The 13,698-nt window shown below is 41.1% G+C and overlaps 1 protein-coding gene across 9 annotated transcripts in view; it reads right to left on the bottom strand.

Moving 5' to 3' along the window:
• Nucleotides 1-13,698, bottom strand: part of naaladl2 (N-acetylated alpha-linked acidic dipeptidase like 2) — a 422,647-nt gene that overhangs the window by 127,388 nt on the left and 281,561 nt on the right. For all 9 annotated transcript variants that reach the window (XM_030432206.1, XM_030432202.1, XM_030432201.1 and 6 more), the window contains one exon: nt 3,802-3,894. In XM_030432206.1, the coding sequence (XP_030288066.1) occupies nt 3,802-3,894 (93 nt within the window). The remainder of the gene's footprint in view (nt 1-3,801; nt 3,895-13,698) is intronic.

Raw genomic sequence — 13,698 nt, 5'->3', positions numbered from 1 at the left:
CCATGATGTTACCTCCCAAACCTATTAACCTTGTCTTGATGAAAAAATTAAAATGTTTTTATGTTTATGAGTCATTCACTACATCACGGATGGCCTGTGGTAGAAAAAAAAAAAAAGCTCTCACCTGATATAACCTGAAAAGACAGAGACAGGACGACAGAGCAACAATGATGGTGAAGTTAACTTCTGAAACTGTGATTTCAGAGAGGTCACAACCTGCAGAGAATGAAGACCTCGTGCCAGAGCTTTTTTAGCATCTTCCACTCTTTTTGCATGTACCGTTCTCATATTCTACCCTCTGCTACCATTTTCCAGCAGCAGTAGGAGACAGTCTTCAGAAACAAAGCTGTACGTGATCTACCAAGCGTCAGAAGTCAGACTCTGGTTGGTGAACATAATGGAGAATTTTCTAGCAAGAGCAGATAATTCCCTGAGAAGTTGGTGGAGACCAAAAATAGAGCTAAAAGGGTTCCAAAAAAGGGGGCGTTTGGATTCATAAGATAAAACAGGCTTTTATATAAAAGACTTTAAATAAATCCTGTGTTACTTTGTGTCTTCTGGGTGCATAAAAATTTATTAGTTATTAGTTTTAGTCACGTTTATACTCTTTTTAGTCTCGTCAAGTTTCAGTCGACTAAAAGTCTGAGCATTTTAGTCTTATTCTAGTCAGAATTATCCATGACTATTTTCATCTAGTTTTAGTCGACGAAAACTGATGAGATTTTAGTCTAGTTTTAGTCAATGAAAATTGTACTTAAGTCTCTTTTTAGTCATGCAATTTCTATCTGTGTACTTTTCTTGCATTTGCTATGTCGTACCCTTCTCCCCTCATAGGCCAATGTCATTTGGTAACAGCAACACACACACACACACACACACACACACACAGACACACACACACACCTCATGTTATTATTCATTATTCTTTTTTCTATTTATTTTCTTTTTTATTTGTATTTTTTATGTATTACTTGTTTTATTTTCATACACACACATACGCTGGCCGACTGTCAGGTTTGTGGAGAAGCGTCCGTCCTCCCGACTCTTCCTCACATTTCTGCCCTAAAAACAGTGTCTGTCACGGGCAAAAAACGTTAACTCACCGGGTGTTTGTGATGAAAATAAATCAGCCTTCTAGACCGAGACTTCGGTGAACTTTCCCCCAGTAATTTAGAGCGAAAAACGTAACTTTGTCACTTTCCAGGATGTTTGGTGGGTCAGTATCTCAATCACTACACATTATAACAGCATGATTATAAACTGTCCGCGGGTTTAGACTGACAGGGGTCACCGGAGGGCAATATATAATGTATTACATGCTGAAATTCTGCATCTTTTTCTGGGCGACTGGTTGCAGTTAACAGCGTTGCTGCTTAGGGCTCTGCTGCCTGCGATTTTTCAAACAGAGAAAGTCCTTGATCAAGCTTTTTGCTTAATGATACAATTCTTCTTATTAAATAGTTAACAGTACGTCGTAGTCTGTCTTCTCTATTGGTCTGTCTACTTTCACCTCTCAAACAAACGAACACGCCTGTCAACACCGAACCCTGGCTGGTCGGCCATCGTTCCCTTTCTCTGTGTCTTGAGTTATCGTTAACGTTAAGCCACCGCAGCTGCATCTTCTTTATAATGCCGCACGGGTGGGGATTGAGGAAGAGATGTCGCCTGCGTCTGTGCAGTGCGACCTGATGCAGCACCTGAACTGAGACTCGGGAAACAGAAATATTGCAAAATAATAATAATAGCGAGACGAAATAACGTTATTACATTTCGTCTCATCTCGTTTTGGTCAACGAAAATGAAGAGACACTTTAGCAGAGTTTTTATTTTGTAAACCACATTTAGTCCCGTTTTTATTCGTCAACAATATTGCATTATATATTTGATTATAGTTTTCGTCACATGACCACCATTTACGTTGCGTCTCATCTCGTTTCCGTCACGTGATAAAGGTTCGTTGACGACGATATTTAGTCATAATTTTCCTGAACCTAACCAAGTAGTTTCCTCGCCTTAGCACAACCGAACTACAACATTCCTGTATGTCCGGTACGCCTGTCGCTGGTGCGATGCATGGGGACGGTAATATGTTAATTGACCTATTCAGTTGTTTAGGCACGAGGATGTGTTGGCTAATTACAGCTTTACCATTTCTATCATGGTTTTAATAAGTTCTTCTGCCGCTTTGTGGCCAGAAAAATCAGTGTTTCAATGGGGTAAAGATTTCCTCCACTTGGGCTGCAACATACAAGTATGTTCATTCCAGAATAGTATCCTGCTATATTTTTTAAATCCATTGACTAATTCAACTCTAATAAATACAACTGACTGCTTTGTTGTGTAAAATATGAGTAAATAATGAGCTATGTGAAATAATGAAACAGCACATTTTTCCCCCAACCAAAACCCTGAAAGATTCCACTTACTATGAGAGACAAAGACAAGTAGAAATCATTCACCTTTACGAGGACAAGGATGCATTCTTAGCAAGCTTATTAGTCACCATACACACACACACACACACACACACACACACACACACAGTCTTACTGAGTTTCTCTTATGGGTAGCCTCATCTTAAGTCATTAACATGCTAATGTAAACACAGAGCCCGTCTTGTGGGTTTGTGTCTTGCCTTTTTTCATAATATGTGTCCAACAGCCTAAAATATGCATGGTCCATTAATGACTGATGTATTCATCTGGCTATTATTTATTGACAGCCCAGTCACCAGAATACATTGCTGGCCTTGTGCAATACTGCAAACAATGAATATGTTATGTTTGTTCACTTTCTACTTATAATATCATCATTTTTGAAGCGATGTTGCTCAGATTAAAAGTGTGGAGGTTGTTATATGGAGAAGGAGTGGATGGCAGTGGGGTGACAGCCAGGTGAGACGATGAGACTTTTACTAAGCCTTACCAAGATGATTATGCACCTACATCGAACCAGACCTCAACCACTGCATTGTCACAACATGAACATACATAAAGAAACATCAAGTTCCAACATATTGGCTACCAATGAAACATAGAAATGTAACATATCCTTGTAACAATGTCAACTTTATTCCAGGTTTGGATTGTTAGATACTTATCTAACATCCTCAGTTGTTGTTGTTATCCTCAGCAGTGTTTCGCAGGTCGTCCTTTGCTGTATTTTGGGATTTCTTTCTTTTGTTCCATTTTGAAGCTTATTAGCGAGAGCGATGTCTTATCATGAACACAGTGAGATGAGTCATTCTTAGCGCCTCCTCTATCTAACATACACCTCAGACTAAGAGTATTTGTGGAACGCTGGACTGGTACACCTACTTCTTTTAAACTGTTCCTGCACTGTAGTAGGATTACTTTTTTTTTTTTTTTTTTTTTTTTTTTATTCAAACACATCCTGGATCATGCTGATGATGGCAGACCATTATGGAAGTGGAACCAATTATATTATTGTTGGATGCCACTTAATTTTCAGAATTGTCAGAATATCTGACGCTAAACTCAGACGGCATCTTTTTTGGGTGACTAAAACTAGATTTAAAGGTCCTATTTGAACATTTTTGAGTCTCATTCTGAACTCATCAAAAACTGACGCTTCGGGATGGCGGCCGACCCTACCTTCAATCTCAGCGTGTCAGTTTTTGACGAATTCAAACCAAATCCAGATTATGAGATGGTTGAGTTGGATGACTGAGGGAATGCATGGCACCGTCATACTTCTGCCTGTCACTGCCCTTTTCAAATACTGACATATTGAGACAAGCAGCTATACAACAAGATGTTAAAGCATACTGTATGTACACACCTGGGTTCCTTTTTCCTTTCAGGTATCCCACAACATTGTAGATTTTCTTGTAGGACAGCTGGTTTCCGACAGTCAGAGTGATCTTCTTTCGTTCTAGGAAAAAAAAAGACAGACTCTAAGATGAGCTTCAGTGGGTAAGACAAGACCTTCTTCAAAATACCTGTGACTGGAACATGATTCTGTTTGACCAGCTTTGGCCAGTTTAAAGCTGTTGAGTGATATTGAATCCAAATTTGTCCCCAGTGTGGTGATACAGGAGGATACTGAACCCGGTATTTTGTTAGTAATCAACCAGAGAGAGAATAAATGAGAAAAAGCACAGCTCACAGGCTCTGTCAAAGAGACTGTTTAAGCTTAAGCCTTCCAGACTGGGAGAAAAGCAAACTAAAAATCAGAGCAAAGCAGTGGTAAGTGAAAATCTTCCGCTGTGTGTGATTGCTCATATGCAGGGTGAAAAAATAAGTCCAGCTTCCAGCCAATCAACTGGTTAGTTTCCGGCAGCACTGACTGATTCATCCAGTCAGCAGCCACTTTGTCCTTAAAGTAGTGATTATATTTGAACCCTATCTCCTACGAAACATGTTTTATACTACAAATACGCTGCAAAGTATGTTATGTCTGAAATGTTTTGGCTGCTTAGATTACTTTCATCTGTTTTTCAAATCCAGACAGTCATTCGTTTATTGCAGAGAAGTCATAAGTAGGAGGGAAATGAATTCTCTAACATTCTGGGAAAAATAAATGAAATCTGCTAATAGATAACATTTGACAACAGAGAGCATTTTTCAGGTTCAACGCAATTGTTTCCTCATTATGCCAGTCAAATAAAAACAATTAAAAAGCAGGTTTTGTGTTTCCAGAAAAACAATGTTCAAACTGCAAATCAGTCCAATAATTACAGATATTGGACATCTCATTGACCAGAGATAATTACAGTTATAACAATTGTTTACATCTCTATATGATTTGTGAACAAAATATTCACTTTAACAAGCCATAACTCCGTTTCTGTACCAACATCTGGTGGTTTGACTAACAGCTAGAACAATTATTGCAATCCAATAACTTGTTACGTCTTAATACAGTGAACCTTAGATACAACTTAGCAACCAGGGATAAAAAAGCTATTCTACTCACCCCTTGGCTTATTATTAGCCAGATAGTGAATGTAATGCTAGCATTACAAACACAACATCACATCTGGCAGTATGTTTAACAACAGGAGTAGCTAGCCAGTCGCGCCATTATCCCCGAATCAAGATAAGACAAGCAGATATGAGGATCTAAGTGTGGCCAGTGGTAAGCTGTACTGCATAGCCACCAATGCATTTAGGTTACACACTGTGATAACGTGATTTTTATAATGATAATGCATGCTGGGATAACATGAAGGGAGAATGAACAGCAATCCTCAAGTCCTCCTTGGACTTATATCCGTCTTTTAAATTCTATCTGAAAAAATGGTTCATACACAATCAGATGTGTGAGCATTAAAACATTTAGGCTCAGTGATTATTTCACAATTAGTGCGTGACTCACCTTGATGCCACCTGCTTCCATTTTGCCACCTTGCTGTGTGTGTGTGTGTGTGTGTGTGTGTGTGTATAGAGAGAGAGAGTGTGTGTGGGTGTTTTAAGTTTCTGTCTTAACTAAGCATTTGTGTAATGTATAACTGTTGTATATTTATCCTTTGTCTTCATTGTAATAATTCTGTTTTCTAGTCTAACATTTTAACATTGTGTATTGTATTGTAGTTTACTTTAGGTTGACTTAGTACATCTGTCCGGGGACAACAGATGGAAAGTAGCCTTCTGGTTAACTCTGGGCATTTACAGGAACTTTTAATTCATCTACACTGTCCTTGCTAAAATAAACCAATAAATAAATACATAAAAATAACAACAAACTTAAGCTTTACAATGAGATGCTTCTGGGACCGTCTCCTTCTCTGAGTGGAGAGGAAGTATTTGTATATCCTTTGCAAAACTGTATGTTCTCTAAAAAATGAATGTGGTTTGAGAAACCTTGAATTAGTTTCCTACTTGGACTGACAAATAAGAAAGACAGGCATGGTAACTGAATTTTCCCCGTAAATGGGAGTAAAATAAAGTACAGAAGTACAGGGCAGTGTTTCTGACCATGGATGGAGGATCAAGGATGCACATCATCACAGTCTGTGCCCGAGGATGCCAGTAATGCCTCAGCCCTGACCAGAAACACGACCATGTGGGTCGACTGTGTAAGCAGATTATTGCAACCCAGATTTAGGTTTGTTGCTAAGCGGGTAACTGTAGTGGCAGCAGTAAATGCTTCGGCAGCAAAGGAGGAAGTCAGGTGAAGTAGAATAAAGAGCAGCAAAGTCTGCATAAGGGAGAAGAACGGGGTGGATGCTGTTCATATCTTGTAGAAAGAAAAAGTCAATGATGAGTGCTGAAACTGCGACCGTTCAATGTTCAGGACGCCTACCACAGGTGCATTTTATTGTTCATGTCGTTTTGGGAGAGGTTGTCCTTTAGTTTTTGTTGTCTTAGGAGTCACTGACCATCGATCCTTCAGCTATTCAGTTCAAGTATGTGGTGGATGCACCGACACTCCTTTTGATTGAGAAGAGCCGCGATCAAAATGCGAGCTATGTGACGGATTCACAGGTTTCAGAAGACGCAGAAAAAATGTCTGAAGAAGGAAATGTGTTTTCACATTTTTTTTAAGCCATTGCAATGCATCAAGGTCAGAAACACTGAAAACATCTCCGTGTTTTCATCTGATGTTTAAATTGATTGAGAAACGAGGGAGGATCAAAACGACCTCCAAGAGAAACAATGTCCTTCATGTGAAGGTCTCAAACGTAAAACTGGCGGCTTTCACAAAGATACCAAAACACACACACACACACACACACACACACACACACACACACACACACTGTACAGTGCCTGTACGATGCATCTGACAGGGCAGTCACTGGATATTGCGTCTTCCAGCTCTGCTGCCTTGCTGGACGGCTGTGAGCTCCTGGGGGCCTGATGGCTGGATATCTGAGGGAAATACAGACGAGCTGCCAGTGAAGATGTGAAGCCGGCGCTCAAACCGTGTGTGACAGAGGTCCCCTGCCTACAGCACAGCGCTACAGCATGACAGCCCACTTTTCCCCGCTCCGCTCCCGCCCTTCGTCCCTCCCTGCCTGTCTCCTCGCCCTCCTCTCGTTCCTGTTTAATACATTATAAAAATTCACTGCTTTCTCTCATAGGCGCCACATAACCCATTTATCACTTTTGACACTGGCACAAATGACTTTGGCTAAAGAGCAGGGATGGAACATGTGGCCCGTTTGTGTATTCACTCTGCAGACGTGTGCACAGAGAGCAGCGAGAGACATTTGTCATCGAGTAATTCCGCCTCATGATGAATGGGTTCATAGATAGCGCTGCCGCTACAGGTAAGGGGTGAGTCTGAGTTAAGTTTTGAGAGTTTATGGAAATATTTACAGGGACTAAAGTAGATGTCTGATTTTCCTTTTCCAGCTTTCATAGATTTCCATACTCCCTCTTAGAGATCGAATAATATCTGCCTCTCATAAAATAACAGCGAACCAGCAGAAAGCTGTCCTTGCTTCACTCGAATGAATAGTGACGTGGCCAAAGGTGCGATGTTACGGCGCTTTTGCTCCATTTCCTACTGATGGAATTCATGATTTCCCCTGTAAGCAGCAGTGTGGCAGACCGGTTAGACAGACAGGTCCTCCCCTCGCACCGCCTTTCACTCTCTGAAAACAAGATAGTTAACCCCTGTCTGCTCCGAGGAACATCACACATGACTGACCCAGTAAAAAAGAACTTTTTCCAACAAGTCCTCTTACTAAAATTCTCAAACGGTACATCCAAAACAACCTACATTATTCTCACGGAAATGCTTTTAACTGTTTTCTGATGCGCCTCCTCTCTGATGAAGGTTTGCTCAGAGACAAAGTCAATCATTTTGGAGAGTTTGGTGAGAAGAATGCTACAGACCTCACGTCTATGTTTTCAGTGATGACGGCCTCTGCTGCGCTTTGTGTTAATGCTGAATTTACATGACAAACATTACACCTGCATGCATGTTAGCAGTGTCACTGTGAGCACATGACTTGTGCATTTAGCTTAATGGAGCACTGACTCTACTTCTACTAGCTACTATGGTTTGCTGATGCTTCTTCCTAATCTAACTTTGGGCAAAGCCAATGCTCGTTCTCTCCCTCCCACCAACAGTCTTCTTTATGATACTAGCCAGAGACACTGCATGTATTGATAAACTGTTCATCAAGAAATCTAACATGTAATCAAACAGGTTTATGTCTAATTGAAGATGACCGTCATTTTTTTGGTGAGTTTTCTTTTTCCTGCTGGTTCAACGGAGAGATTTTTTCTGTCCTTCATCTTTCCACCTTCTAGCAACATCACACACATCGCATGATTCATATTTCATCGGTGACATCAACAACTTTAAAAATACAACCTGTTATAACGACATATCCCCATCCCCTCCCCGCCATTAAAACCATAAATGCCATCTAATGAAAAGAGACGATAATCACAGTGTCTAAAATCGGAAGCATCTCACGCTGTTATCTGCAGGGTATTAAAAGCGGAGTTGAGAAGAAAAAGCTGTAAGTGAATGTGAGAAACCTGCACACAGCAATCAATAGCGGTGTAATTAAAGGGCCTGGGAGTCTTTTCTATAAAGCCATTTCAAGTTGTTCTGCTTCGCTCGCCCTCTCCCTCCGTGGCCTCGCAATGTAATTGCCACGGAAATTTGTTTCACTTTCGGCATTAGTTCTGAGTGGGAGACAGAGAGACAGACGGCGGAGAGAAAGATAGAAAGAATTGCATGTTTTTGGAAAGTTTAGAGGAGGAAGCGAGACAAAGAAGGAAGCTCAGGCACAGATGAGTTCCATTCTTCAGCTGTGATTTTGCCCAACAAAGTACTCAAAGCCGCCTAAAGCAGAATTTTACTTGTTTACATGTTTTAGCTAGCGTGAGATGTGTAACTAGCAAGCTAACAGTTACGTTACATACTGTAGGTTTAGGTCACTCAGCAGAGTAGCTTACTTAGCTCAGTATAGCTGGAAAACCAACACGTAGAACCAGAATATCTCCGTAATTCACTAAATTGAGGGTTCATTTAGTCCCAACCAGAGCTGGTGATTGCTGGAAGCGTTGAAAATGGACCCAGCAATTTTGGTGGATTCAGCTGTTGCTTTTGTGGAGTTAAGTGTGATTTTGAGTGTGTTTTATGATTATTTGCAGGGTAAAATGACTCTTTTTGTCAGTGTAGTCTGGTGGCATTGGGAACAAGGATAAACAGCTGTTTGTGGTGAGGAGGGAGGTGTGGCAGACGTGCCGGTTTGTTTTTGTCTGAGATACTGGTGCTCCGGTGTGATGTCTAGTGGCAGTGAGTGTCATATATAGAACCAGAAAGGATTAAATGACACCCATACCATTAAATACATGTAGTGTACGATTTAAAAAAATGTAAAGATCGACCTCAGACCCCAAAATAACTAATCTATCTATGCCATTACCTTTATATAAACATTGTGGCCTAAAGTATGTAGACATTATTTTTGTGTGCTTTTGATTTAGGGTTTGTTTTTCATGTTTTGGGCGAGACACCTTCCACATTTGGAGAAATGTGTTTTTGCAGAATTTTAAAGCGTCCAGTTTTGTGAATGATCTTACCGTCACGCACACATCCAGGTCCATACAAAAATGGTTTTCCAGTTTGGTGTGGAAGACTCTGACATTAAGACAGGACTCGGACCCAGGGCTCGGATCAGCGGCTCACCTCACTGATGCTCTTGTGTTTGAACGGTAACAAATCTTTGTATTTCACAGAAGCCATGAAAAACCTAAAGTGCAGCTCAGTTAATGTGAAGGGTAACTTTTAGGAGCTGTGGGAAACTTATTTTATTGTCAATAAGGTCTATCAGGAGACCATAATTAACCACAAATAAAAATGTAATGGTTTTAGATGAGCCAACGTAGCCAATCAAAAAGCTTAAGTGGTGGTTTATGATGTGTTGGCAGGGCACTGTGACTCCGAGTCATGGAGCAAAGTCCTTTTACACTTTAGTGAAGATTCCGACTTCCAGTTGGATGAAAAGCAAGAACATTAGGCTGGAGGCAGCAGGAAAGTGTGTGTATGTGTACGCCTGTGTGCGAGTGTGTTAATTCAGAGTACAATCCATCAGCCTTGCCAGAGTAAACAGGGTCTTGTAACACCCCTTAGAGGTAGTGATTGACTAGCTGGGTAATTGTCTGGTCAACAGACAGACCACTCAGATAGAGTCAGAGCCAAAGCCCCGAGGCCTGATGGGGACAGGGTGTGTTCAGTGAATTAATCAATCTAAAAGGGCTGAAAAAGATGAGAGAGGCGGGCACCGTGAACACATATATAAACAGACATAAGGGAACAAAGAGGGTGTTTAATCAAGGTGAAACACTGAATTCAGCCACATGCACGACTCTGAAACATAAACGCTGAGATGGTATTTCCACATTCCTGCAAATAATTATGCGAATGCAAAAAAAAAGAAAAAAAAAGGATAAGCAACAAGGAGAAATGTACTGAACCTGACCAAACAGTCGATATATCCACCTGTTTGAAGTGTGCTTTATTATTAAGTATATAATAATTGCTTGGATATGTTTTATGACATTGCTGTATTTGCATTTTTGGCGCTTGTTTCTGCAGATATTTTGTTAATCATCACTCTCCATTTCAGAATGAGAGCTGATATCTGCTTCATGTTCAGACATGTTGTTCACGTGTGTGGAGCAGATGGATGGTAAATGGCTGGTAGGTGCTACTTATTTAGTTTGTGGTTGGTGGCTAGTTATTGTCGGGGTATTAGCGATATTAACTTGTAGTGGGTACAAGGACATTTCCAGTTGTGCAATAATTGTTTTTGTACGATATTGCAATGCTACAAGATGAGCTTCCTGGCAAAAATATGTGTGAAAGAATGATAATGACAGGAACATTATGCATGCAGGAGTATACTTTGCTTGCCTGTGTGTTGCAGAGCAAGGACAAAGAAATATACTGATAAATGCTATACATTTATAGATGCAAAAAGTTGCACACACACACACACACACACACACACACACACACACACACACACACACACACACACACACACACGTGGTTGCTCAGAGTACTGTGAAGTCGACCGCGTCATCTCGTTAAGGTCTGGCGATCTCCGTGGAGGGCCCCTGAGCAATTAACCAATGGCCAGCCAATACAACCGGCCCTTAATTGAATGGGAATTAAAAGAGAAAAAAAATAAGGAGAAAAGGTATTAAAGAGAGTGGGAAAAAAAATGAAAGGAGGCAGACAGATGGAAACAAATGATAGTGGGATCCCAAGAGTGGTCAGAGGTGCAGCCAATCGATTGGAGACAGATTACATCTCTCTCGCTCTCTCTCTTTGTCTCCGCCTTTGTCTCTCTCCCACTCTCGCGCCCATTCTCTGCCTCTCTCGTACTCATTTGATGTAATGGAAACACTTCAAAAAGAAGCCTAGCTTGCAGAACCGTTGGATGTACATTAAGCTCGGTCTACACAGGTACCCATCTTCAGAGAGCGGGGATAAACACACACACACACTCACACACTCACACGAAATGCGTATTTCAAAACAAACAGTACCTCTGCCGGCACTGAAATGGCTTCTGACACACAATTTAGATCTAGTGTCACACAAAGGATATCCATTGCCAGACACCTACCACTTAGACAAGAGTCTACAAATCTATAAGTGGCCAAAAGTGTCAATAAAAGACAATCATAAAACAATCTGACTCAAAGAAAAACCTCACACAATTCAATACCACAGAAATGTTCTGAAATAGCAGTAACACCATGGGATTAAAGCTCACAACTAAAAACAATACCACTGCAAAAGACGCACACACATGCGCAATCCGCCTCTCTTACACTGAAGGATCAATTGTGCTCATGGCTTTGGCCACTGGTATTTTGGAGGGGGCTGCATCATTGATTGTCTGTGTGACACACTCAGGAAGCATGGGTGCATAACAGTGACGACCTGTCTGTCTGTGTGCGTGACTGTTATCTGTGCAACATGGGAAACAGCAGAAAGCAGTGTTCCAGTCAGTGACCAGCTGCTTGGATTTATTGGGGAATAAATGGAAATGGACAGACTGAGCACACGTGCGATGGGGGAAACATGCTGGCGACAAGAAATGATGACCCCCTCTGCTCCCCCCCAAAAAACTGATGGCGAAGGATGGAGGCGGGGAGAGGAGTGAGTGGAGGCTCAAGTGCAAGACGGAGGGCTCAGAGTGGTTGAGTGAAGGAGCAGAAGGTGGCAGTGTGGTAGAGGCCTGCGACAATGGCACTCAGATAAGAGGGGATTTATGCTCTCGAAAGCAGGAATCACCCCATAATACTACATCCATCTCATCTCTCCCTCTGTCTGTCTCTGAGTCTGTTACACACATATGTCATCTAACACACACCTCAATATGCCGATACTACTATCAGTGGTAGCCTCAGTGTAGTAGTGGCAAATTGGATCAGGCCAAAGATCATCGCACTGATCCTTTGACATTGTAGCAAAAAAATGTCATAGATGACACAAGTGTTGGACGCATGTAGAGGCTTTGTATGGACTTGAAAGTGAGAGCCAAGAGCGAGACACATATAACTGTATCTGATATGACAGTCAGAGAGTGTCCGCAATGGAAAAGCAACCATGAATGCAACCTGTGTTTAAGGTTCTTGGCAAGCAACCGTCTGTAATGACTGTTTTCTCTCAGATGCATGAGGGGAGGTGGTGTGATGTTTTATACAAATCTTTCCCACACTTAAGTTTCCTTAGGCTGTACTTTGCAAAGTGCAGTCTGTAAATGAGCGTTTGACCAGGAAGTAACACAGAATATATGTAGTTGAGCAGATGGGTTATTGACTTCATCAACAAACAACAACTTTTGTCACTAACCTCTCGGGGTTTCTCGCCATGCAAATTGTTGTTTGTTTTTTATTTGCCAGGTTCTGACATTTCTGCTACCATTTTGTATTTCTTTAAGTAGTTTACTGTTCACAGCGAGGTTTCGAATGACTTTGTTGCCTTGCTGTTTCCTGTGGCACCGCCATAAGGATGAAAATATACCTGCTAAACATCAACAGGTTAGCAATGTCGTTGAAACAAGTGGACATGTGTATATTTAAAAGGGAGCGTTATACTATTGGCTCACAAACCTTGTCAGCAGCTGGAACCTATCATCATAATTCTTACACAGAGGTAAACAAAACAATCATTTTCGGCCTGACAAATTACTAACTCCCAATCAGAATAATGTTTGTGATAAAAAGAGATTACCTTTCGGCAAGCCCTAAAGCCTTCACCCAAAACACTGCAGTACAAATTACAGCCTCAAAGAATGGCGGGATGGTGAGTGTTGTTCAAACAATGCCGTGAGAACCACGAATGCACTTTACATTCCTCCATTGTAGTGGCATTGTAGCAGAAAACTTCAGGGCTACATATCTTAGAAACCTGAAAAGATAAAACTAAAAGCATGATAAGATATCACCAGTGGTAGGTCAGACAATGTGCCTTTTTTAATATTTGGTTGAACCAGCCCTTAAATCATTCCTCCAACACCATTATCACCTTCCTCACCTCTATCTTCCTTCCTCCTGTTTGGCTTTTTTTTCCCTCTAAATTTCTACCCAGCAGCCTCCCGTTCAGATGAAGGGGAAAATATCCCGGCTGCCCTCTTATCATCTATTCATCTCCCTGCAGCAGAGGAAATTAAACCCTTGCTACATCTTTCTTTTTTATTTTTTCTCAACATTTTCTGCTTTAATTTATATGTGGGTTGCTTAAAAT

This window comes from Sparus aurata, chromosome 11 (genome assembly GCF_900880675.1).
Source record: "Sparus aurata chromosome 11, fSpaAur1.1, whole genome shotgun sequence".
NCBI lineage: Eukaryota > Metazoa > Chordata > Actinopteri > Spariformes > Sparidae > Sparus > Sparus aurata.
The sequence above is the reverse complement of the archived record's forward strand: the minus strand, read 5'-3'. Positions and strand labels throughout refer to the sequence as shown.